Here is a 23,588-nt window from a genome sequence, read left to right as displayed (position 1 = left end):
TCAACCAGAAAAATGTTCACAAGCTACATAATGCAAAATTTTTACTTTTCAAAAATTCCAATTCTAAAGGGTCAAAAAGGAAACAAACCCGAGCAATGCCGGGCCATAGTGTTGTTGGTAATAAAACCAGTGAAAACTGAGTTAGTGTGCTTTTAGTCTTTACTGTAAACCTTTCAAATGAAGATAACCAAAGAGCTACTGATATCCAGGCCTATATTTAAAAGCTATCAATCAGATCAATAAACTCTTCAATTCTTGTCCAACTACCAAAAGACCAGGCTAACCAAACCAGCCAACTGCATCCATATTTTCCTGTTAACCCTCTTCTTACAATATTCCTGTCGTAACACACTGCTTTTGTTTCAATTAACTTTGAAAATAACGAAGAATTCAGTAAACCAAGTTTGTCCCATTTAAACAGGTATTTTGAACATCAATTAACGTGAACTATTGATGAAAGTTTTTAGAATGAGGAGCAAGTGCCAGGTAGGTTAGTATCAAAAGGGTTAACCTCCCAAACTTGACGTTACATCCAATACAGTGTATCAACCTGGAAAACCCTCTTTTTCAAGCATTAGATCTTGATTATCGGATTCAAACATTCTACTCAACATGCAGCAGAGAATTCCTTCGCAAAATGGTAAAAAAAATAAATTGCAAAATGGCAATTATTAGAGAAACCTTTGACTGAAATTGTAGCTATTTATTAATTTCACTAAAATTATAATTAGTTGAAGCTACAGTGAAATATTCACAGAGTTTCGTCTTCTCAACTGATTTCCATTTATTCCATTGTAATTGGTAAATTATTCTAATTAACAACTTTAAAATAAAAGAGAATGACGTAAACGTGTAGGATTCAATGATTTAGTAGTAAAAAAATCTTCAAAAGTTTTTCCTCGGAGTTTATACTAAATATTAACGTGCTGGACCAACCCCTGACACCAAAGTCAAATACTGGCAAAAGAGAGAAAGGAATTGTCAAGTGCAAGTTGAAGTGCATTTATATGAAGAGAATGTTGTTGTATGAGTAGAAGGAAAAAAGCTTGCAAAAGTTTCAGATTAGAGTTAAGCATTAGGGTTTCAAGTCAAAAGCAATCCAAGTATTTGCACCAAGAAAGATGGGGTCAATTAATAATGTCGTTAATATTGTCTCAACCTCTAACAAATATTTTTTACTCTTTAATATTACTAATTATATACATGGCCAACAAATATATTTGGATTCCAAACTACTTTTAATGTCTAATTATTAGCTAGACTTAGGAAATTGACGATTAAAGACAATGACATTAAGATTCTAATAATGTTAATAAGACATTCAACTCGGATTACTTCTGCTACCCTAGTCTTTATTGCTTACCAGGAATGGTAACTACACAACTGTTACTATGAATGGTAACTCTTCTTGTCTTGTGTTGAGACAGCATTCACCCAGGGTGGGTTGAGCTGGCTTCACTCACCCTCAATGCTGCATCTCTCACAAACGCCGACCAGGCCTGGCGATTTGAGGCTAACGACCGTGTGATCTCCAACCACTCTTTATTCCAGCAGCGAACGCTGGAGATATGGGGGCCTAGGTTGGGTTCCAGATCAGCCTTGACTGTCATTAGCCAGGTTTTTCTTTGTCCACCACATCACTTTCGCCAACCCTGAAGGGGACCTGGGGCAATTGCTTCGTAGATTAATTTTTTTTTTAATGGATGGTAACTCAGTAACCAAATTCACATTGAATAATTTATGCTACAATATAACTGGCACTAAACTAGTGTAAGCTAATATATTATAACAAAACACAAGGCAGTGAGCCGGTAGAATAGTTGGTGTATCAGCCAAAATGCTCAGGGGTATTTCATCCAACTCTTTAAATTGTGAGTTCAAATCCCATGATGGCTAGCTTTGCTGTTCATCCTTTTGTCAAGTACTTGCTCCCTTCCCTTGTGCCAAAATTAGAAAGAATATTATAACACAAGTCTAATATTTTGTATTTTCAATTATAATATAAACCATGATAAGCTATAACAAATACTTTGGCAGTAAGTAACATATTTTAGAACAGTTGACGAAATCAATCACAGAATTTGACCAATTGATACTTTATTGATCAGAATTTAAGTGGATGGAACTAAATCTTAACCATTTTCTCCAACACTCTGTTGAATCCATTATCCAAACTAAATCCTGAATTTCTTTTCCAAAGCTAATTTCACCTTGTAATATTACTGTGATTCAGCAGGGTGCAAAGAGCACCATACGAGTGTGATCATTGACAGAGCAGCTAACCGGCTTCAGTGCCAGTGGCACTTAAAAGGCACCATTCGAGCGTGATCATTACCAGCACCGCCTTAGTGGCACTCGAGCTCCGTGCTAGCAGGGTATTAAGAGCACCAGCCAAGTGTGATCGCTGCCAGAGCAGCTATCTGGCCTCCGTGCCGGTGGCACGTGAAAGACACTATTCGAGCATGATCGTTACCAGCATTGCCTTACTGGCACCTGTGCCAGTGGCATGTGTAAAAAGATTCGAGCGAGGTCGTTGCCAGTACCACCTGACTAGCCCTCGTGTCGGTGGTACGTAAAAGCACCCACTACACTCTTGGAGTGGTTGGCATTAGGAAGAGCATCCAACTGTAGAAACTCTGCCAGATCAAGATTGGAGCCTGGTGCAGCCATTTGGTTCGCCAGCCCTCAGTCATTCATCCAACCCATGCTACCATGGAAAGCGGACATTAAACAATGATGATGATGATGATTTCATCATAACAGTATTTTGGTGAAGTTATGAAAATATGGTAAAACGGAATCAACAGATCGTCATCAGATGCGATAAACCAGCAACAGCCGTCATTGTCATCATAATGCATAATGGTAACGTAAAAGCAAATTCCTCACTCAAGCCATAGACTTTTCTGAAGACTTAACACTGAACAATGTATATATCAAAAACAAAAAGTGAATTCTTTTGATTATGGATAAGAACCACTCTTGCAGAGGAAGGGTCAAGTGAATGGAATTGGCTGCTTATTCTCAAGAAATGAGGAGATGAATCTGAAGTTAGAATCCAGAAGTGAGGAATATCAGTTTGTAAAGTATTTTGTCCAAGACTCACCTGTTTCTGCCAAGTTACCATACAATAGTCAAAGTCGTAAAATGCAAAGGTGTTCACTAATCACTAATCAAACGGTTTTTATATATTTTACGACTTCCAAACGGTAAATAAATGGTTACAATTCCTGGGGTAATTTTTCTACCCGGCCGGCTCCTGCCAACCGTCCAACCCATGCATGCATGGAAGATGGCAGTGATGATGATGAGGAGTTCCAAATTTCAGTGTTAAATCTTAAGTTTTAGCATCAGTCTATGTTAGTGTATAGAGGGTTCCTGTTTGGCAATTTAAACAGTGGAACCGTTTTTCTATTTCAGTGTGTTGTAAGAACTTAGAATATAAAAATTGAATTATTTTTTAGAAAACTTAAAAAATAAAACAAAAAAAAAAATGAAATTAGGTTTAAAGAATCATCATCATCGTTTAAAGTCCATTTTCCATGATGGTATGGGTTGGACGGTTTGCCTGCGGACTGGCAAGCCAGGAAACTGAACCGGGCTCCAGTCTGATCTGGCAGTGTTTCTACAGCTGGATACCCTTCCTAACGCCAACCACTCCAAGAGAGAAAGAGTAGTGGGTGCTTTTTACGTGCCACCAGCATGGGAGCCAGTTAGGTGGGCCTGGCATTGGCCACGTTCAGATGGTGCTTTTTACGTGCCACCAGCACAGGGAGCCAGTCAGGCGGCACTGGCAATGACTGATGCATGAATGATGCTTATTGCATGCCACCAGCATGGGGAGCCAGTCAGGTGGCACTGGCATCAGCCACAACTACAATTTCCATTTGATTAGGATTCGATTTTGATCTTACAGAGGGAATTCGGCAGCCACTTTTATTCTTTATTTTACTCAACCTAATGACTATACTGAAATGGCTTCCAATAATTTATTCATAAATCTAGCTTTAATCGATGCTGACTTCACAAATAGACTTCCTTATAACAATTTTGGCACAAGACCAGTAAGCTTGGGGGAGCAAGTCAAATCAACCCCTGGAGGGATGAAAGGGAAAGTGGACCTTGGTAGGATTTGAACTCAGAATATAAAGAGTCAGAAGAAATTCCACTGAGCATTTTGTCTGGCATGCTAATAATCCTACCATTCCACCACCTGAATAAATGCTACCAGTGAAAATCCAAATTCTCTACTCAAAATTTATGAGGTAGGCTGTGTACGGATTTACTAAACTTTTTTTCAAACAATGGATTTCAGAAAATTTAAATATCTGCCATTGAGTTGTCAGGGTAAATAGTCCTATCCCCCTTTTCCAATTATTCCTAGTGATAATTACATTAATAATGACATGAGAACACTAATTAACCATTGTCAACCACATCATCATCAAGTAATAATGGTAAACCAATACAAATTAATGTCTTATTATTATTAATTAACATCTTATGATGATGTAATAATTTGAGCACATCATAAAGCCACATGTGCTGCAGCCTAACGCCAAAGCCTTTGTCTTTGCTACATGTCTTGAACAATTCACACCAAGGGTCCCACACCATCTGCTGTGATATTATTCCCCATCCCATAGCAGGAAAAAAAAATGCAACATAATTTCTTAAAATAGGGATCAATTTTCACTGGAAATAGAATGATGGCCTAAAATGAACCTGGCCAACAATTCCTGGTAATATTTCAACCAAAACATACAAAAAACAGTTATGTAACAGTTTCTTTCTTGAAGCGAGGGAAAATTTCCATTTCATATATTTAATGGAATTTCAACCATGTTTCGTGGTCTGCTACCACAACAGCTCCTTTATAGGATCCAGTTAGCTCAAGACATCAGGAGGAACCACGTCCGGTTTTGGCTCCTACTCCTCTACCGTTTTGAGGTACCCCACACCTTTCAGAGGTGTCTTCAATAAAGATGGTTTTAGGCTAAACTCTATGGAATAACTCTCAGCAAGGTGGTCACCATCTCTGCCTTAATTAGAACCATTTCTTATCACTTACGTTGCAAAAGACTTTTGCTGAATTAATGACAAGCATCCATTGATCGTTAACTTTCACTAATTAACTGTCTATCTTTCCTATAACATAAATAATTGATCACTGGATAATCTACCAATAAATGCCAATCACTGATTGGGTTTGTAATGTTATATATCAGCTCTGACCAGTTCTTTTGCCTTTAATAGAAATTCTATCCTAAAGTGACGTATGGTTCCGCACATATCTGTTCTGTAGAATATTATAGCATTAGAACCACTGCACCACATCGGAACTTGAACCTGTATCCACAAATTCATCTTGCTGAGAGTTTAGCAATTCTCTACAGTAAGGACATTGAAAAATCAGAAGAATTCTTACAATGGTTTAAGGAATTTGGTGAAAAAAAAGAGGTAAATTTCTGAAATTCTTTGTATTAAGGGTTCAATTTTAGTCCCAAAATCGACAAGGAGGGAGGGAGGGAGGGAGGATTAATTGTCTCTGGAGACGGTCATGTATATTTTTATCTCTTTACGGTAGCAGAGAAATTGGATGAATAGCAAGGAACAAAAGGGGAAGACAAAACATAGAGACTCAAGTGAAATTTACTGCAAGGCACAGTGATATATTTTACGGACTACAACGAAGACCAACTAAAGAAGAAGTTGTCACACTCACTGTGTTGTTCATAGCAGTTTGGATTTGCTGCCGTATCTGTTGTATGTCGGTAACTAAAGCACTGCAACTTGTGTTGTCCTACAAAAACAAACCACTGAGTTTAGAGCCAAAAAATAGCTTCAGATTGTCCCCTTCTAGCTCTTACAAAGAAAATTAGAAATAATAAAAACAATATTTAATTATTGCTACCAACAACATTTTTATAGAGATGACTGCATCAGCAACACTGGAATGGATCCTGGACCAACGAATCCTTTAGTTTGTCTTCACGCTGAGAGTTGCTGAAGCATGGAACAAACTGCCAGCATCAGTTGTTAGTTGTCGGAGCACTGCATCCTTCAAAACTTCCATGCTTTCTGAGATTCGCCAACACTACACTTGATTTTCTCCCCTCCATACACACACAAGCATGTATCTGACTCATACACTGTTCGCTTTCCAGACATTTGTACATTAATGCATATGCTTTATATGCACTTTTGAACAAGTTGTGGTGCACCTGAGCACTGTATACAATAATTTCATTATTATTATTATTATTATGTGATGCAACCTCGTACACAACATATATTCAACTAAGTTTTAAACGTAATTATTCCAAACAAGTCCATCGGTTGCAGGTTCTAATCAGGCTACTTTTTCTTTCCAAAACAGCTTTTGTAACCTTTGACCAATACTGGCATAATCTTAATTATTTTCAAGTTTATATGACTTCAACATATATTTTTGGTCAATGGGTGGGGTAAAAAAAAAAAAAAAAAAAAAAAAAAAAAACCGACAAGTTTGTATAGATTGACCATTGATGGAATCGTAAGATCCCAAGTACTGCTCCATTTATGACGGACTTTTTTGGTACTCTTGACTTTTACAACCTTTACAAGAACAGAAAATGTTTATCTTGACCACTTATATCTGACCATTCTTTTTCAGTTCAAGAAGTACCAACTAGTTAAGCACTGGACATTACACACACACACACACACTCTCATAGAGTCTAATTTTACATGTGACCGTTTTCCAAATATGCCAGCAGTTGTAAGAAAGAAAGAAAATGTTGCTTTTTATGAATTATTAAACTCTGCAACTCCAATTATTTCTCATAGAAAACTATATTTTCTATTATGTTGTAAACTTATTGAACACCCTTTCATCAGTGACCCCTAAATTTACATTAGAAGAATAAAAAGCTGTTATCAACTTCATACAAAATTAAAAACTGATACCAAATCACTCATCATATCCAGTAACGAAGACATTGACAATTACCATTATATCGTTAATCAGATTACATGGACAAAAATATTTCCCTTAAGGAGTTTTGAAATTACCAGACTATGAACATCTTTCTCATTTCTAGAGAGTTCATTTTGGAATCAAGCCACTGAAGATGTCGCCTTCAACTTACCCATTCCTAAATATACAGATATTCTTAGATTAATTTCAAACATACAATCTTTATTTTTAACACAAACTTTCAGCTGCAAATATGAAATTACTCTCAACCATCTTCCTTCAATTCTTATTTTATTCGGATGAACCCCCACATCCATTCGATGTTAAAAAAAAAGGCATGGACTGAACAGGTCTTGGAAAGCAATAACTTTAATCCCTTAGCATTTCTGACCAGCTACATTGAACCAAAATATTGTTTTATGTTCAAACTGACGCCAGATCTGACCTCTTGCACCTATCCGACAATATCATTCTAAAAATAACAATCATCATTATTGTTTAACGTCTGCTTTCCATGCTAGCATGGGTTGGACGATTTGACTGAGAACTGGTGAACCAGATGGCTGCATGAGGCTCCAGTCTTGATCTGGCAGAGTTTCTACAGCTGGATGCCTTTCCTAACGCCAACCACTCCGTGAGTGTAGTGGGTGCTTTTTATGTGCCACCGACACAGGTGCCAGACGAGGCTGGCGACGGCCTCGCTCGGATGGTGTTTGTTACGTGCCACCAGCACGGAGGCCAGTCAATGCGGTGCTGGCTACAACCACATTCGGAAGGTTCTCTTATGTGCCACCGGCACTGGTACCACAAAACTACAAATTCCATTGATGTGGATCGATTTCGATTTGATTCTGTGTAAAAATAATTGATAATAAATCAGAACTAGAACCAAGGGTAAATATTTTGTCATCTCTTAAAATGAGAGGAACTGGTGTTCTTCAACATTAACCCCTTTGATGCTAACCCATCCCTAACTTCTCTAGGTTCTATGATACAAACTTCTTGCTTTAAAGTGAACTAACTTAGGCGCAGGAGTGGCTGTGTGGTAAGTAGCTTGCTAACCAACCACATGGTTCCGGGTTCAGTCCCACTGCGTGGGATCTTGGGCAAGTGTCTTCTGCTATAGCCCCGGGCCGACCAATGCCTTGTGAGTGGATTTGATAGACGGAAACTGAAAGAAGCCTGTCGTATATATGTATATATATATATATGTATGTGTGTGTGTGTGTTTGTCCCCCTAGCATTGCTTGACAACCGATGCTGGTGTGTTTATGTCTCCGTCACTTAGCGGTTTGGCAAAAGAGACCGATAGAATAAGTATTGGGCTTACAAAGAATAAGTCCCAGGGTTGATTTGCTCGACTAAAAGCGGTGCTCCAGCATAGCCGCAGTCAAATGACTGAAACAGGTAAAAGAGTAAAAGAGTAACTCAAAACCTTCCCATAAAATTTCATATAAATTTATGTTCCAAACGCCAGTGAAATTATTTTGTCATTAGATCAACTTATTTTACTAAATTTTCCATTATTTTCAAAACTAACTGAAACAAAAAAGGTGTATGTCTACAGAAATATGGTGAAAACTGGTTAAACAACAGCTGAAAGAATTTATTTGTTGGAAGTTTTTTTTCACCCAAGAGTTATATTTATACAGCCAAGTGTACAAGTAGAAATAATGAAATATATAATTGCCTGGCAATGAAAATGATCAAAGGAGAGATAATTACAGGTGTTGAGGCTGTGTCTTGTAAATAACGAAAGGTAAAAAAAGAGAGGATAAAAGACAACGAGGGTTTGTGTCTTGAATATAAGCAAAATAAACAAAGGAGAAATGATTAAGGGTCCTGAGGCTTTGTCTGAAATGTTTCTCAGAAGACAATTTTGAATCTTCATAAACCCCAGCAAGGTGGAGTCCATGAAGAGTGAAAATTGTCATATTCTAATAAACTTAAAATGGATTTTTAAGTTGCTCAAATGTCATACTGAGGAAGGAAGAAAGATACAGATGCAAAATCTCTTATCCTCTCAAAAATCTTTGGTTAAAAATTCAAGATTTAAAGCCGGAATAATTTGTGTTGAAACTTGAGGCAATAACTCTCTGAATTTTTTCCATCCTATTCTTACTCTAGCAACCACACTCTCAGAATATCCTCTTCCATTGTTAATTTGGTCACCTAAATAAACTTATCTACAACCCCTAGTCCCGTGCAGGTGGCATGTAAAAAACACCATTTGAGTGTGGTCGTTGCCAGTGCTGCTTGACTGGCTTCCATGCTGGTGGCACATAAAAAGCACCATCCAAACGTGATCAATGTCAGGGCCACCTGACTGGTTCCCATGCCAGTGGCACATAAAAAGCACCACTCAAGCATGGTCATTGTCAGCGCTGCCTGACTGGCTCCCGTGCCGGTGGCACGTAAAAAGTGCCATTTGAGTGTGGTCGTTGCCAGTGCCGCCTGACTGGCTCCCATGCCATGACATGTAAAAAGCACCCACTACACTCTCAGAGTGGTTGGTGTTAGGAAGGGCATCCAGCTGTAGAAACACTGCCAGATCAGATTGGGGCCTGGTGCAGCCTTCTGGCTTGCCAGTCCTCAGTCAAACTGTCTAACCCATGTCAGCATGAAAAGCGGACATTAAACAACTGGGGATCCTTCTGAGCTTTTGAGAAAACCTATTTGAGTTAACATTACATAAGAACAGATGTCAAGACTCGAATTAAATACAACTTTGTGAATGCCGTTGTGTCTTTCAATCATAAATAGGTACCAATTCCATTCTACAGCTATCATAGAACCATTCCAGAGCTAAGTCTCAAAGTCTAGCTTGCCATTTCAAATATTCATTCTCATTTAATGTCCATCTTTCATGCTGGCATTGGCTGGATCATTTGACAGGATCCAAAGAGCCAGAGGGATGTTTTGAGCTCCAATGTCAGCTTTGGTATGGTTTCTATAGCTAGAGGCCTTTCCTAACTTTAAGATATTTTAAGTAAAAGCTAGGTTTGCACTAAAAAATTCTAAACACTGATTCACAGACCACAAAATTTTAATTCGTTTTGTCCTTTAGCTGCACAAAATGTTTAGTAACAGATTTCAGCATTTTACATTTTGAGTTTGAATTTCACCGAGGTTGGGTTTGCCTTTCATCCTTTCTGGTTCAGTAAATTAAGTACCAGTTATACACTGGGGTCGATGCAATCAACCAGTCCCCTTCCCCAAAGTTTCAGGCTTGTGATTATAGCAGAAATGATTGTTATTATTATTATTAATTTTTTGCCTTGTTAGTAGATCTGCGCCATTTGCTTTAAATGGGTCTCTCATAGAACTGCCAAAGAGAACTCAAAAACAAATCACAGGTCTTTCGATGCCATGATTGGGAAAATTTTCATCACTTTAAAACTGATTGATTTTACAAGATACATACCTATATATATATATATATATATATATATTTTTTTTAGTAAGGGGCTTGTTGACAGGATGAGTTTCAAAAGACTATTATAATTAGTTAAAATTTTCGTTTATCTCTGGAGTATTTAGTTGTAACAGAGATTATTAATCTGGGTTTGACTCTAAATTATGAAGACATCTGACCACAACAGAGGAAGCAAGACAACAGTTAGAAGCGGATAAAGCAGGGGACGGCAGGGAAACACAAACTTTTTACCAAGTTGAAATTAAAGATTATTATAAAGTTTGAGTCAGGTTGAATAAAGCTTGGATCAGGCTAAATAGTTGAGAGAGATAGGGATAGAAAGAGAAAGAATAGTCACAGAATACTGAGTTCATCTTAGAATTGTTAGGCAAAAGACATTTCTTTATTAGCCACATAGGGCCAAAAGATAGGAAGTTGACACAAATATCTACAGTTGAGCCGCAGAAATTTTCTACAAGTTTTATATCTGACTTCAGAAAAATTTTCATTTTTTCAGTCATGTATAATTTCAGCCAGTTTTCTTAACACAATTCCTTCTAATGACTAATTCTAACAGACTCACCAAGAATTTTGGATTTCACTTTTATTATTTCAAATTTCTTGCGATAGCCAATAACTGTAGCATCTTAGTTTTTTGAAAGTGGGTAAAAGACAAGCATTGCCAGCTAGCTATGGGTACCAGATATCAAAAAGATATTGTAGAAAGGAGAAAGCAAGACTAAACAAGGAATATAGGAGACAATATAACTTACCAAAACAAGAGATACTACGAAAGAATAATTTAAACACCCATGCATACTAATAAGCTAGAGAAAGCATAGAATGGTGTTCAAGACATTACAGAAGGCATGCCTGATCTCAAATGTAGAAGCACAATAGTAAGACAATATACATCTATTAACACAATTTAATATATTATTCACATTAACTTCTTTTCATAAAATATACTTTAATTTCTGATGTATTAAAGCGGTTTTGAGATCAGTAATCCAGGTTTTATGATGGTAGCATCAACAAACTGCAATAGTATTTGAAGAAAATAGTTTAGTCAGCTTTCCAAATTATTGTATTTGTTAAAGAAGTTATCATAAATAATTATGATTCAAATTTCTCCATAAAGCAGTTTATGAAAGAAAGAGATGAGCCATGAAAAAATATTTTTAAAAAGAAACCTATAAAGCAGAATTAGCTCCAAAAAAGACAGATTTTCTAAATTTAGCTGGAAACTGTGAGGAATTTGATGAAAATAGTTCCAGAGAAAAAAAAGCAGAAAAAAAATTTTAAATGAAGACCTCTGGCTGTGGTATTAAAGTGCTGACTACTTACCACAAGGACAGAAGTTCAAACTTTGAAACTACAGCCATTGTATAGTGTCTGGGCAAGGTACGTAACTCTGCTTATATCAGCCTGTCTGGTCAACAAACAGGTTCAACTCAGTAGGGTGGAGATCTAGTTGTAAAAAAACAAATTACTCCAAAACATGAAAAATCTCTTACTTTGACACCCAGGGTAGTATGTAGGAATGGCTGGAGAACATAAAAACCTAAATCTAACCATTACAAACACACACACACACACACACATACACATCATTTAATGTCTGTTGTCCATGTTGTCATGGCTTGGACGGGGCTGGCACGCTGAAAGGTTGCACCAGACTCCAGTCTGATTTAGTATGGTTTTCTACAGCTGGATGCCCTTCCTAACACTAACCAGTCCAAGAGTATAATGGGTGCTTTCATGTGCCACCGACACGGGTGCCAATTGCGTGACACCCGTATCTGCCACAATTGCAATTTCACTCAAAAAGTAAAGAACCAGTTAAATAAATGACCACCACCTGGATGGACAAGTTGTTAGGGTTTTGGACCATCAATGGAGAGCCTTCTAGTTACATGCCTTATAACCAGACTGTACTGTACATTGGAGTGAATGGAGTCAAGTTTTACACATCACTGCTCTCAATAAATATTGGTTTTAAATTCTGGTGCCAGGCCAGCAATTTCAAGGGAACAGGTAAGCCGATTACCTGTTGAACTCTTTCGTCTACATTGAATTCAACACCATCTCAGGAGTTAACTCTTACCTTCCTGACATCACCCACGTACATGGCTTGTATGGCTAACACAAACAATGTACCTAACCCTGGTTTCCGCAGAGACCACCTGATGAGAAAGCAAAGCACCCAGTTAAAGGCTGCCACCATGATGACAAATACTAAGTACAACAGTTTATTTTTGGCTAAATACTTCTCCTGCAGTTGCCTTACTAAGAAGGTAGCAACAGCAGCAGTAGTAGTTCTTCTCCTGGACAAAAAACTTAGCTGTATCTCATTTAGGTTAACTTTCTTCCTAATTCATTGACGTATGACCCTTTCTGCAACTTTCATCACATCTGGTCCAGCAATGTGATGCCTCTATAATTACTTCTGAGGAATCTCCTTTACCTTGGTAACACTTGACTATAATGCTGCTACACCAGCTGTTGGCTGAGACAACTTCCTGGACAACCTGATTAACTATACAGGTAATTAATTAGGTTATATCCTACCCTGCCAGACATTTTAAACATCTCAGCAGTGATTTCCTGATGATCCGTTGCCTTATTGCATATATACAAACATACACACACACACACATATGCTAAAATTATAATTTAGGGATTTCAGAGTCAATTGAAAAAAAGCAAAAACATGATTCAATCAATCTTTACTGCCCCCCCCCCCCACACACACACACCTACACTCAAAGAAAAAAGTCTTTTATATATATGGATACCTAGCATAAAACCAACTTCACAACTTTGGACTTGGAAGAGATTAGATGAAGACAAAGAATCCAGTGGCCTGTTGATAGAATACTGACATCAAGATTTGAACATAAAACCTCTCAGTTTGGAGAGATGTACCTAACCACTCAGCCATCACATTCGTCAACATTTTGAAAGGAAAAAAAAAAAAAAAAATTGTGTCTAGGACTAGGGGTGGGGATGTGCAAATTACAGGTCCAAACCATTGGACTTCATTCCTTCAAAAGGTAATTGGTTCCAAAGTATTTGAATCTCAACCGATTTTTGGCCAATTTAAATCTTTAGAATTTTAGTATTGAGTTCATATTGTGTAGAACTGATGTAGAGCCTGTTGGCACCAGCTTCTTTGGATTATAGAAGCAGTTCTTTGGTTTAAGTTAGCATCAGCAATCCTTGCGTAAGCTTGATAGAGCTAGAATCTCTATTAAGAGGACTGTAACAACGTCTCCTACAATCTTTGAGGATTCCACAAAATTGTCACCACTATTATCACAGACAATTTTTCAGTTGCCAAAGGCCAAAGGTCTTGTCTATTAATTCTTAATACAAGACCAATTTTGGATGCCGCTGGCTGGAACCAGCTGAGGTCAAACCTCAGAACTGGAAAAGTTATTGTCTAAAGTAGCTAAAACCACCGAAATTGGCAGCTGTCTGAGAAATCTATCAATATACAGTGATATTTCAATTTGCTGTAACTGGTGCCAAAATAACCAGGATCTATTCCTTCCAGACCAGAAGTGGTTACTCTTTAAATTGCAGGGGGAAGTAAAACAAAAGAATAGAAAATTCTAATTTAAAAACTTCTATAAAGGTAAAAAAAAAAAAAAAAAAAAAAAGTTGAAGACAATAAAAAGAATTACTCCACAAACAAAAGAAAAACACATGCAAAACAAAAAGCAAAAAAAAAAAACCCAACAAAAATTCTGAAAAAAATCAAAAACTAAACTTTGGGATCATGCGACAAAAACCTGAAGAAAAAGAGAGAGGGTGGGGGAGGAGGAGGATTTTATTAGTGTTATTGAAGATTTTGGTGTCAGTAATCCAAAGTTGAATATCGGTTCCCTTGGATCAAGAACATTTCTTTGAATAAATGGATTCAATTTTTAGAAGGTCAGCAACTTTGGGGGACGCAGCTAAGCCGATTAAATCAACCCCCAGTGTTCAGCTGGTACTTGTTTTATCAAACCCCCAAAAGGATGAAAGGCAAAGTCAACCTTGGAGGAATTTGAACTCAGAACCTAAAGACAGACAAAATGCTGCTAACCATTTTTACCGGCGTGCTAATGGTTCTGCCAGCTTTCTGCTGTTCTTGGAACGAATATCAACACCTTATTGGCCTGCTAGATTAATTACTAACAAATTATAGAAATCCCAATTAAGTTTTGATCAACTGTTTTTTTTTTTAAATATTTTTTTTGAAATACACTTCAATTAATTTTTTAAATAATGAAGAATTCAGTAAAATATCTTGACAGTTAATTATGTTAGCGTTTGGAACATAAATTAACATGATTGACAGTTTTTAAATTAGATCACTTTAAACGAAGTTTGTATCACAGAACCAATCAGGTTGGTATCAAAAGGCTTAAAAATTGAATTTGAAATATTAATTATTTTTGCTATTAAAACTAGAAAGATGAACTTTGATGAAGGCCTTCAAATTGCAAGAAATAAGTTTGGTAAATATGGAATACAATACTATTTGGTATAGACTGATTTTCTAAACTGGAGTGATGTGTACATGCAAACAAACACAATTTAACATTAAAAGATTTTTGGATAATTTTATTTGAAACAAGGAAATACTTGTAACCTTTCTGAGCTCTCCTCAAATAAAAGATAAAGAAATAACTGTGTAAAATGAATCCATGCTTCATGAAAAGAGAAAAAAAATCAATGATAGAGAAATGGCAGAGGCACCTCAGGGATTCAGGAAGGACTGTGAAGTCAGGATAAAAAACTTCAACTCCTCAATTCATGAGACCATTGACCTCAGACCCTTCTATTTGTAATTAGGCTAATATTTCTTTTATTAATTAAAAGCACACAACATGGCCAATGTGGAACGATCAGGCTAATTTTTAGCACCCTAACCTGTGGCCTTTTAGCTTATTTATTGAAGTTACAATCAATTAATTAATCATAAGACGACACTAAGAAAGAAGTTGTTCTTATTAAGATGCTAAAAATAAATGAATCTGAAGAACAGAAACTATCAAAAACCAAGAAAGTCTGGAAGATTTGTTTATTAGTTGAAATGATCTAAAATACACCCAAGATACCTAAAGTAGCAGAACAAATATCCATTTTAACAGAAATAAGCCTAATTAGATAGGTAACCCTTGAATTTTTGAGAAAAAATGTTGGAATATAAAATTTGACTGAAAAGTAACAAAAAGATTTCAGTGATTTGTCAACCACCACATGTGCAACCGATGGTTCATCACAAACTTCACACAAATGCTAGATGCGTAGGAGTGGCTTTGTGGTAAGTAGTTTGCTTACGAACCACATGATTCTGGGTTCAGTCCCACTGCGTGGCACCTTGAGCAAGTGTCTTCTCCTATAGCCTCGGGCCAACCAAAGCCTTGTGAGTGGATCTAGTAGACGGAAACTGAAAGAAGCCCGTCGTATATATGTGTATGTGTGTGTGTGTGTGTGTATTGTGTGTATGTGTATATATAAATATATATATATATATACATACATGTGTGTATATGTTTGTGTGCCTGTGTTTGTCCCCCCAACATCACTTGACAACCGATGCTAGTGTGTTTACATCTTTGTAACTTAGCGGTTCGGCAAAAGAGACCGACAGAATAAGTACTAGATCTACAAAGAATAAGTCCTGGGGTCGATTTGCTCGACTAAAGGCGGTGCTAAGAGAGTATGCACCACTAAATGGTACATTTTCCTTATTTGAGAAAATATTTTATTCTGTATCTTTGACAGGGTTTCAAGGCTATTTAAATAACGAGAAAGTTAAATATTAATTATAAAATTTAATTATAAAATATTGAGAAAATATGAAACAATTCCGTTTCCTTGTAATTAAAAAGAATACAGTGTGACTGGAAACATGTAGCGTCACCAATAAGTCCCAGTAACAAGCTGTGGCAGGTAATGTCTTAAATGACATGAAAATTAATCCAACTCTAAAGATTGTTCTTAGAATGAATTCCATCTCACAGAACCTCTTTCAAAGCCTTTAAATTGGATTTCTTTTCTGTACCAAAAACAGTCAAACTAGAATCTCTGAAAATGGACAATTTGTTTATAGTCTATTGCAGTTTATTCTAAGTCAGAATTGGTACACTTTTTTATTTATTTATTTCAACTCCAAAGTTCAGGAACCCAATGACTTCTTCCAATTCTATAACTTCAGATGCAACTTTGAGGAAGAACTGGGCCTCTGGCTTAGAGAATGCACTTTCATGCAAATCAAATTTTCTCAATATTTAATTGATTCCAACATCTTCAGTTACCATCAGTTCTACACCAGTTTATTCTATCACATCTACACATTAGATCTCCCAATTAATTGCAATCATTCCTATCAAACCCAGTTCCCTCAATGCTTTCCACTGCCCAGTATCTTTTTCAGGTCCATGTGACCCCATTGCTATCAAAGAAGTAGCAGACCCCAAGTTCTTGCAGCCACTACATCATGCTACAACCTAACCAAGTTTACAAGCATTGTCAACGAAATTTACTTTTAACCAACATCACTGCATGTCATGGTGGATGAGAAGGAAAATAAGAGAAAAACAAACATTAAAAAGAGAGAGAGAAAAAAAACAGACACAGAACAAAAAGAGCAGAAAGTTTTGCTGATTAATATTCAATTTAATTTTTTTACTAATTTAAGTTCCAAATATTCTTTTAAAAATTGAGCATCAAACCAGTTTATTTTAATGTTGGTATCCCATGATAGCAACATTCCACTGGCTGAAACTTGTATAATTGTACAATATACAAGACATTTCTGAGAGCAACTAGTACAATAGCATGTATAATTAAGACACCCCATACACAAATAACTGTTTTAAATATCAAAAAAAAAAAAAGATTATAAAAAAATTTTTGCCATTATTTATTCACCATTACACATGTTTCATTAGCTAATAGAAGCTACAAAATTGTACATGTAGGAGAAACATGTAAGACATCTATTAGAAATTCTTCAGACATATTTCTCCCACAAGTACAATTTTGTAGCTCCTATTAGCCATCGAAACATATGTAATGGTAAATAAACGATACCAAATTTCTTTTCCAATCTCCTGTTTTGATATGTAATTACTCTGCAGAAAATATTTCCCAGTATTTTTCAACCCTTTATGTATATCTCACACAAATATAATGTCTACATTGGAATAAGATGTGCTTCAAAAGGACACAGCTTGGATTATATCTACAGTATTACACACACACACACCTATAAGACAAACTAGTATAATAGTATAACAGTTTAATGCACAACACCTCTAAGATAACAACAGCATTCAAAGACAAACTTTACTCAAATCCTTTCATTACTAAATCCAATGGAAACAATCTCCAAACTTCACCACCACACTTTCATGCTTCAGTAATTCAATATTTGTGATGTCAAACAGGTAACGAACACCTTTACGTCTTACCTGGGTGGTTGGAGATCTAGATTTGTTTAAATAACACTGGAAGTCGGCTTCTGCTGCTTCGTATCTGGGCTGTTGGAGCCAAACACTCCCAGCTGTAACTGAACACATTGTTCTAGAAAGAAAAGAGCAGAAAATAAAACAATATTAATTCTTTTCTGTTGAAATACACAGGTTCTGTTTCAATTTTGAAAATAATGGAAGAATTTAGTAAAATAACTGTCATTAACCCTTTCGTTACTAACCCGGCTGAAACCAGCTCTGGCGCTGAGTACAAATGTCTTGCTTTCATAAGTTTTGAATTAAAATCTTCCACCAAACCTTAGTCACAATTTATGTTCCTAACACTAGCTGAATGATAACCAACTTATTTTACTAAATTCTTTGTTATATTTAAAGTAATTGAAAGAAACACAGAGCATCTCAAAATAAATACAGTAACGAAAGGGTTAAGTTTCAAAAGGAAGGTTTTAATTTAAATCATTATAAAAATGGAAGAGTATATCTTAGGACGAAAGGTAGTGTCAGGGAGGTGGGCGTTTTAAGGGTTAGATACTGTTAAATCTGGTTTCATTCAGGTTTTTGCTATTAGACAATCACTTGATTATTGCTCCATTAAGTAACTAATGGATCAATTTAATCAGGTGCTGTGGAGCCCTCAGTCAGTTCTGATTGACCAGACCAGACTGTGATCATCCAGAACTGCATCAAAAGTGCACCTTTGTTTTTTTAATAACAGAATGCTTTGAAGGTGATTTTGTTATTTCAAACAGGTCGAGTTGAGAGGCTCTTTTATTGGTCTGCGATTGTAGAGGTCATCATCCCCATCATTTAACACCCATTTTCCATGATGATATGGGTTGGATGGTTTGACAGGAGCTAGCGAGGCCATGAGCCATGCCAGGTTCCATAGTCTGTTTCTGATTTGGTCTCTACAGCGTGATAACCTTCCTAACACTTTACAGAGTGTATTGGGTGATCTTTTTATGTGGCACCATCACCAGTGCTTTACAGGTCTGGACATTAAGCAAGCTAGTGAGGTGAGGGTAAGGTCCTGATCACACTCTCTCAAAAGATTATCCAGCTTGAAGTGGAGGGGAGATACTCCCCAAAATTGAGCTAATACTCCCCAATATATTGTGGGAAAGTCGACTTTATACGAGCCAAACATCCGATGCTATGTAAGTTAAGGCAATATTTCTGTGTCTAGTTATGGCTGTAGAATTGTAAGCACACAAGGCAAAGTGTCTTTACATTCTGAGTTCAAATTCCGCAGAGGTCGACTTTGCCTTTCATCCGTTCAGAGTAAACAAAACAATATGTGGAGCACTGGGGGTTGATGTAATCGATTCCCTCTCACCCCTAAACTTGCTGGACTTGTGCCAAAACTTAAAATCCAATATTACAGTATCCCATTGCCATTAATGAGTTGAGGGTCGTTTGAGAATTAAGTGGTCCAGAAACAACAGAAACTGTCAGCCATCTTGCTGTTGCCTGGCAACCAATTGACTGTTTTATACAGTCTTCAATATCCAAACACAAACACTTCAGATCAATACGATTCCATAGGGTTCTGTACAAGTGAACAGGTTATTAAAAAACTAATACAAAATCAATAGTAACAACAATTCCAATATAATCAATAAGGATAACCTAATTCTGTAGTCATGTCAACATCCTTAGTTAGAAAAAACTGAAGGTGTTGCTTGGTAAAAGTTTGAGCTTTTGTGGACTGAAAAACTAATGAGGGGCCAAGGATTTTTAAGTGGTTCTGCATTAAAAATTGATCAAGGGATAGATGTTATTTAGTTTATTGAAATAATGGAGATGATTTAGGGACAAGCAAGGAAAAATGGGGATAATGATGAAGTTTTAGGCTTTAAATTTAAAAAAAAAGAAATCCTTTAATCTTGATATTATTCTTCCTTGATTGAATTTCATGTGAAACAAGGATAGATTTATGTTTTTTAACCCTTTGGCATTCAAATTAATCTATCAAATGTAATCCTTATTTATTTACATCGTTTTGAATTAATCATACATTATCTCATAGCTTTGAGATTTCGATGATGTAATTGTTTACTGTTAGAATGACATTGCAGGGTAGGTGTGAGAGGCTGGATCTGACCAGTCTGAACCTAAAACAAGTAGACTATTTTGGTCAGCTATGGCCAGTTTAAATGCTAAAAAATTACAGAAAGAATTCAAGTAAAAAAAAAAATCATAACATGAAGCAGGTCATTGAAAAAATTTTAAAACATGGCCTTTGTTAGGTTTCTTCTTGAAGGAATATTAAGGTTTGAAAAGTGTTTAGAGCTTATCTTTTAGTCATTAAACTACGGCCATGCTGAGGCACCGTCTTGGAGAATCTTTAGTCGAATGAACTGACTTCAGTCCCTTTTTTTTTTATTTTCTTTGAAGCCCAGTATTTATTCTATTAGTTCTTTTGCCAAACTGCTAAATTACGGGGACATATGGTGTTAGGAAGGGCACCCAGCTGTAGAAACACTGCCAGATCAGACTGGAGCCTGGTGCAGCTTCCTGGCTTCCCAGATCCCCAGTCGAACCGTCCAACCCATGCCAGCATGGAAAACGGACGTTAAACGATGACGATGATGATAAACACACCAACACAGCTCTAGGGGCCACTTTATTATAACCCTCGTAATTTTCTCTCATTACCCATTGTAGTCTGACAAAATACAAACCACACACAAGAGGCAGCGGGTGGAGGTTGGAAGAGATAGTTAACAGTTCAATCTCTCTCTTCTAAAGTTACTGAGAAGAAACCTTCAGAATTGTGGAATTAATGGTCTGGTTGAGTGCATTTAACATTTGAAATTGTGAATATGAAGTCTTGTAAACTCAAGTTTAAGCTGGAGTTCCTTACAATATATCGAAACATCAAAGACTTTTCCATTCTTCCCGAGCACCAAACTAATACACCTGCCTGTTGTTCTCTCACTTGCCTTCATCTTCTGTAAATTTGAACTATACATACATATATATATATATATATATATATATGAGAGAAAGAGTATTGTAGTTCGCTGGAAGCATTGTATATTGCCTGTGAAATATAACATGTCTCGAATGGCCAACAATGCAGAGTGGACTATAATAACTGTTATAATTTAATTATTCATTGTCTGATATATTTCGGAATATAAAAAAACCTTCTTCAGACATTGCTGGGAATTGATCGAGTCACTCCTATAACCGGTTTTTTTTTTTTTATTCTGAAATATATTAGACAATGAATAATTAAATTATAAGTTATTATAGTCCACTCTGCATTGTGTCATTCAAAACGTTATATTTCACAGTATATCTATCTATCTATCTATAATATATATATATATACATACACACACACACCAAAGCTTTATCCTTACTTTTTTAAGATTTAAATCAAAATTAGAGAAATAATTTTAGCATAAGTTTTTTTTACTGTGTTGCTTTACAAAGTTATTACATAAAATAACCGCAGTTTAAGAGTTAGGGTCCACTTATTTTCCATAAGTTTCTGAAAATACATATTTTTAAAAAAATGAAATTTGACAATGTAGCTTATATAATGTTGATATTTGATAGAGAAATCTGGGAAGAAAAAAATGGCAAATGCTACAGTCATATTGGTGACGACAAAGTCGGAAGAAAAAATAGGGAAGGGAAAAGGATACAAAACTCCTTGAAGAATCCTTTGTGGATCTTTTCACTTTGACTGGCAGATTTTTAAAATAATTTCTTTGTAACTAACACTTTTAAACTTCGTAAACTGGTAGTATGTGTCACATGGCAAGAGAAAAAGAGGTTTTATGTGACACATTCTACCAGTATACGAAGTTTAAAAGTGTTTAGTTACAAAGAAATTATTTTTAAAATCTGCCGGTCTAAGTGAAAAGATCCTTTCAACCTAAATTTTATGAACATAATTGTAATCTACATTCTCGAAAACGTATCTGTAAACTTACATTAAAAATAGGAAATTTTCAGAAAGTTATGTAACAAAAATCAACGGGGCACTAAACTGTAGTTGTACCCATATGTTTTATTTTCAAGTTTGTTCTTGTCTACGTGTTACTATAATTTAACCCCCAACTCAGCCTGACTAGACTTATGACCAAACACAGTCACGAACCCCATTTTTGGGGTAAGGTAGAAATGATACAATTAGGGCAGGCTTTGAAGGAACTATTACTGTCGTAGCCTAGCCATTGTGGCTTGTAGGGAGACGCGAATTTGGTTGAAGAACTTGGATTAGAGCCAAAAATGGCGCAGTGCCTCGGCCAAGAAGAAATGAAACTAAAGTTTAGTCTTAAATATTAGAATTAATAGAAAGAAAAAAATGTTAGTATTTAATAAAGTTCGTAAAGTGTACAAGTGTTTAAATGTGAAAGGAATCAACAGAACACAGAAATATTTGCCAAATTCTAAAGAAATTACTTTCACATTGGTTTATCGAAACTTTTTATGACCTGAAAGGGGGGGGGCAACATGTGTTGGACTTGGTTTAGAAATTGGAACCAAAGTCTGGATATTTAAAGCGAAAAACCGAAATCTATCGGAAATTATAACTTATAATAGAAAATAATATAATTTGAAAACACTTCAAATAAAAACGAATAAGAATCTTAATTTCTGAAAATATTTTTTGCTTTGTAAATTGCTGAATGAACTTTGAAATTAAAAACCGGGAAAAAATAATTTGAAAAGTTTTAAAAGATACGAGTTTTTTTTTTTTTTAAATCCACGTTTAAAGACGAAAGAGCAATAAAAGTACAAATGTTGAATAAAAGTTATGTTCGGGAAGTTTCTGTAAGAAAAATAGGTAAATGTGTGAAAATGTCGAAATTTATATTCGAAAACATAAAATTTCCTCATTAATTAAAAACATTTCTGGCAAAATATTAGAATCTTTAAAACCTCGATTACTTTCGGTGAAACTTTCTAATTGGACCCAAAGATAATTAAAAATACAAAAATAACACAATATTAATTCACGTAAACTAACTTCATTATTATTATTATTAAAGATGACACAGATTAAAGTTATTAATTATTGGAGAAAATAGATTAATTAGAAATTATATAAACTTTATAGATTTTAATTTATAATCCGGTTGAACTCCCACGAGTTAAGAAAGATTTTTTTCAATGTAAATCTTCTAAAGTAAAGTTTTCTTGTGGCTTTGAAGTTGTTTTATGGTTAGTATACCAACCAATGCTGTATATTAATCAATAGACAATTAATTATTAAATGTTAGTACAAATAAATCCAACTTCGTTGCTAACTTACATATTTGGAGATCTGAACACCACCACAGCAACAACTTGGAAAGGAAGTTGCCTTAATTGAGTCCAAGCAAAATGACTCGGTACTCTTTTAATTGGGTGAATAATTGATGATCGGCGAATTGAAAATAAATCATATTTTGTTATAGAAAATATGGTTTTATTAAATAATAATTTATTTCAGTAATTTTACTTAAAAAAATGAATAAGAAATAAGAATTTATAAAAATAAATTTTGTGTTTATGTTTCCGTCTGAAAAGCTATTCAATACTTTGTGTAGGGGGGAAAAGAGCGCCAAAGTTTGAAATGACTTCGAATTGTCGAAAGGTTTCTATTAAACTTTCTGATGTTTGCATATATATGTGTATCTATGTATGGATTGCCCGTGTTCATTTAGTCTTCTGCAGGACGAAGGCTTCACTAAGTTTTCTCCACCAGAGAATGGTTTGA

The 23,588-nt window shown here is 35.7% G+C and overlaps 1 protein-coding gene across 1 annotated transcript in view; it reads right to left on the bottom strand.

Moving 5' to 3' along the window:
- The window catches only part of LOC115209372 (elongation factor 1-delta), a 40,617-nt gene extending 17,368 nt beyond the window's left edge, over nt 1-23,249 (bottom strand). Inside the window, exons 1-3 of the mRNA XM_029777749.2 lie at nt 23,142-23,249; nt 17,846-17,957; nt 5,726-5,803 (exon numbers count right to left, since the gene is read on the bottom strand). Coding sequence (XP_029633609.1) covers nt 5,726-5,803; nt 17,846-17,953 — 186 coding nt within the window. The 5' untranslated portion in view covers nt 17,954-17,957; nt 23,142-23,249. The remainder of the gene's footprint in view (nt 1-5,725; nt 5,804-17,845; nt 17,958-23,141) is intronic.
- Nucleotides 23,250-23,588: the final 339 nt, after the last annotated feature.

Source organism: Octopus sinensis, linkage group LG3, assembly GCF_006345805.1.
Source record: "Octopus sinensis linkage group LG3, ASM634580v1, whole genome shotgun sequence".
Lineage (NCBI taxonomy): Eukaryota > Metazoa > Mollusca > Cephalopoda > Octopoda > Octopodidae > Octopus > Octopus sinensis.
Note: the sequence above shows the minus strand (reverse complement) of the source record. Positions and strands in the feature narration are given on the sequence as shown.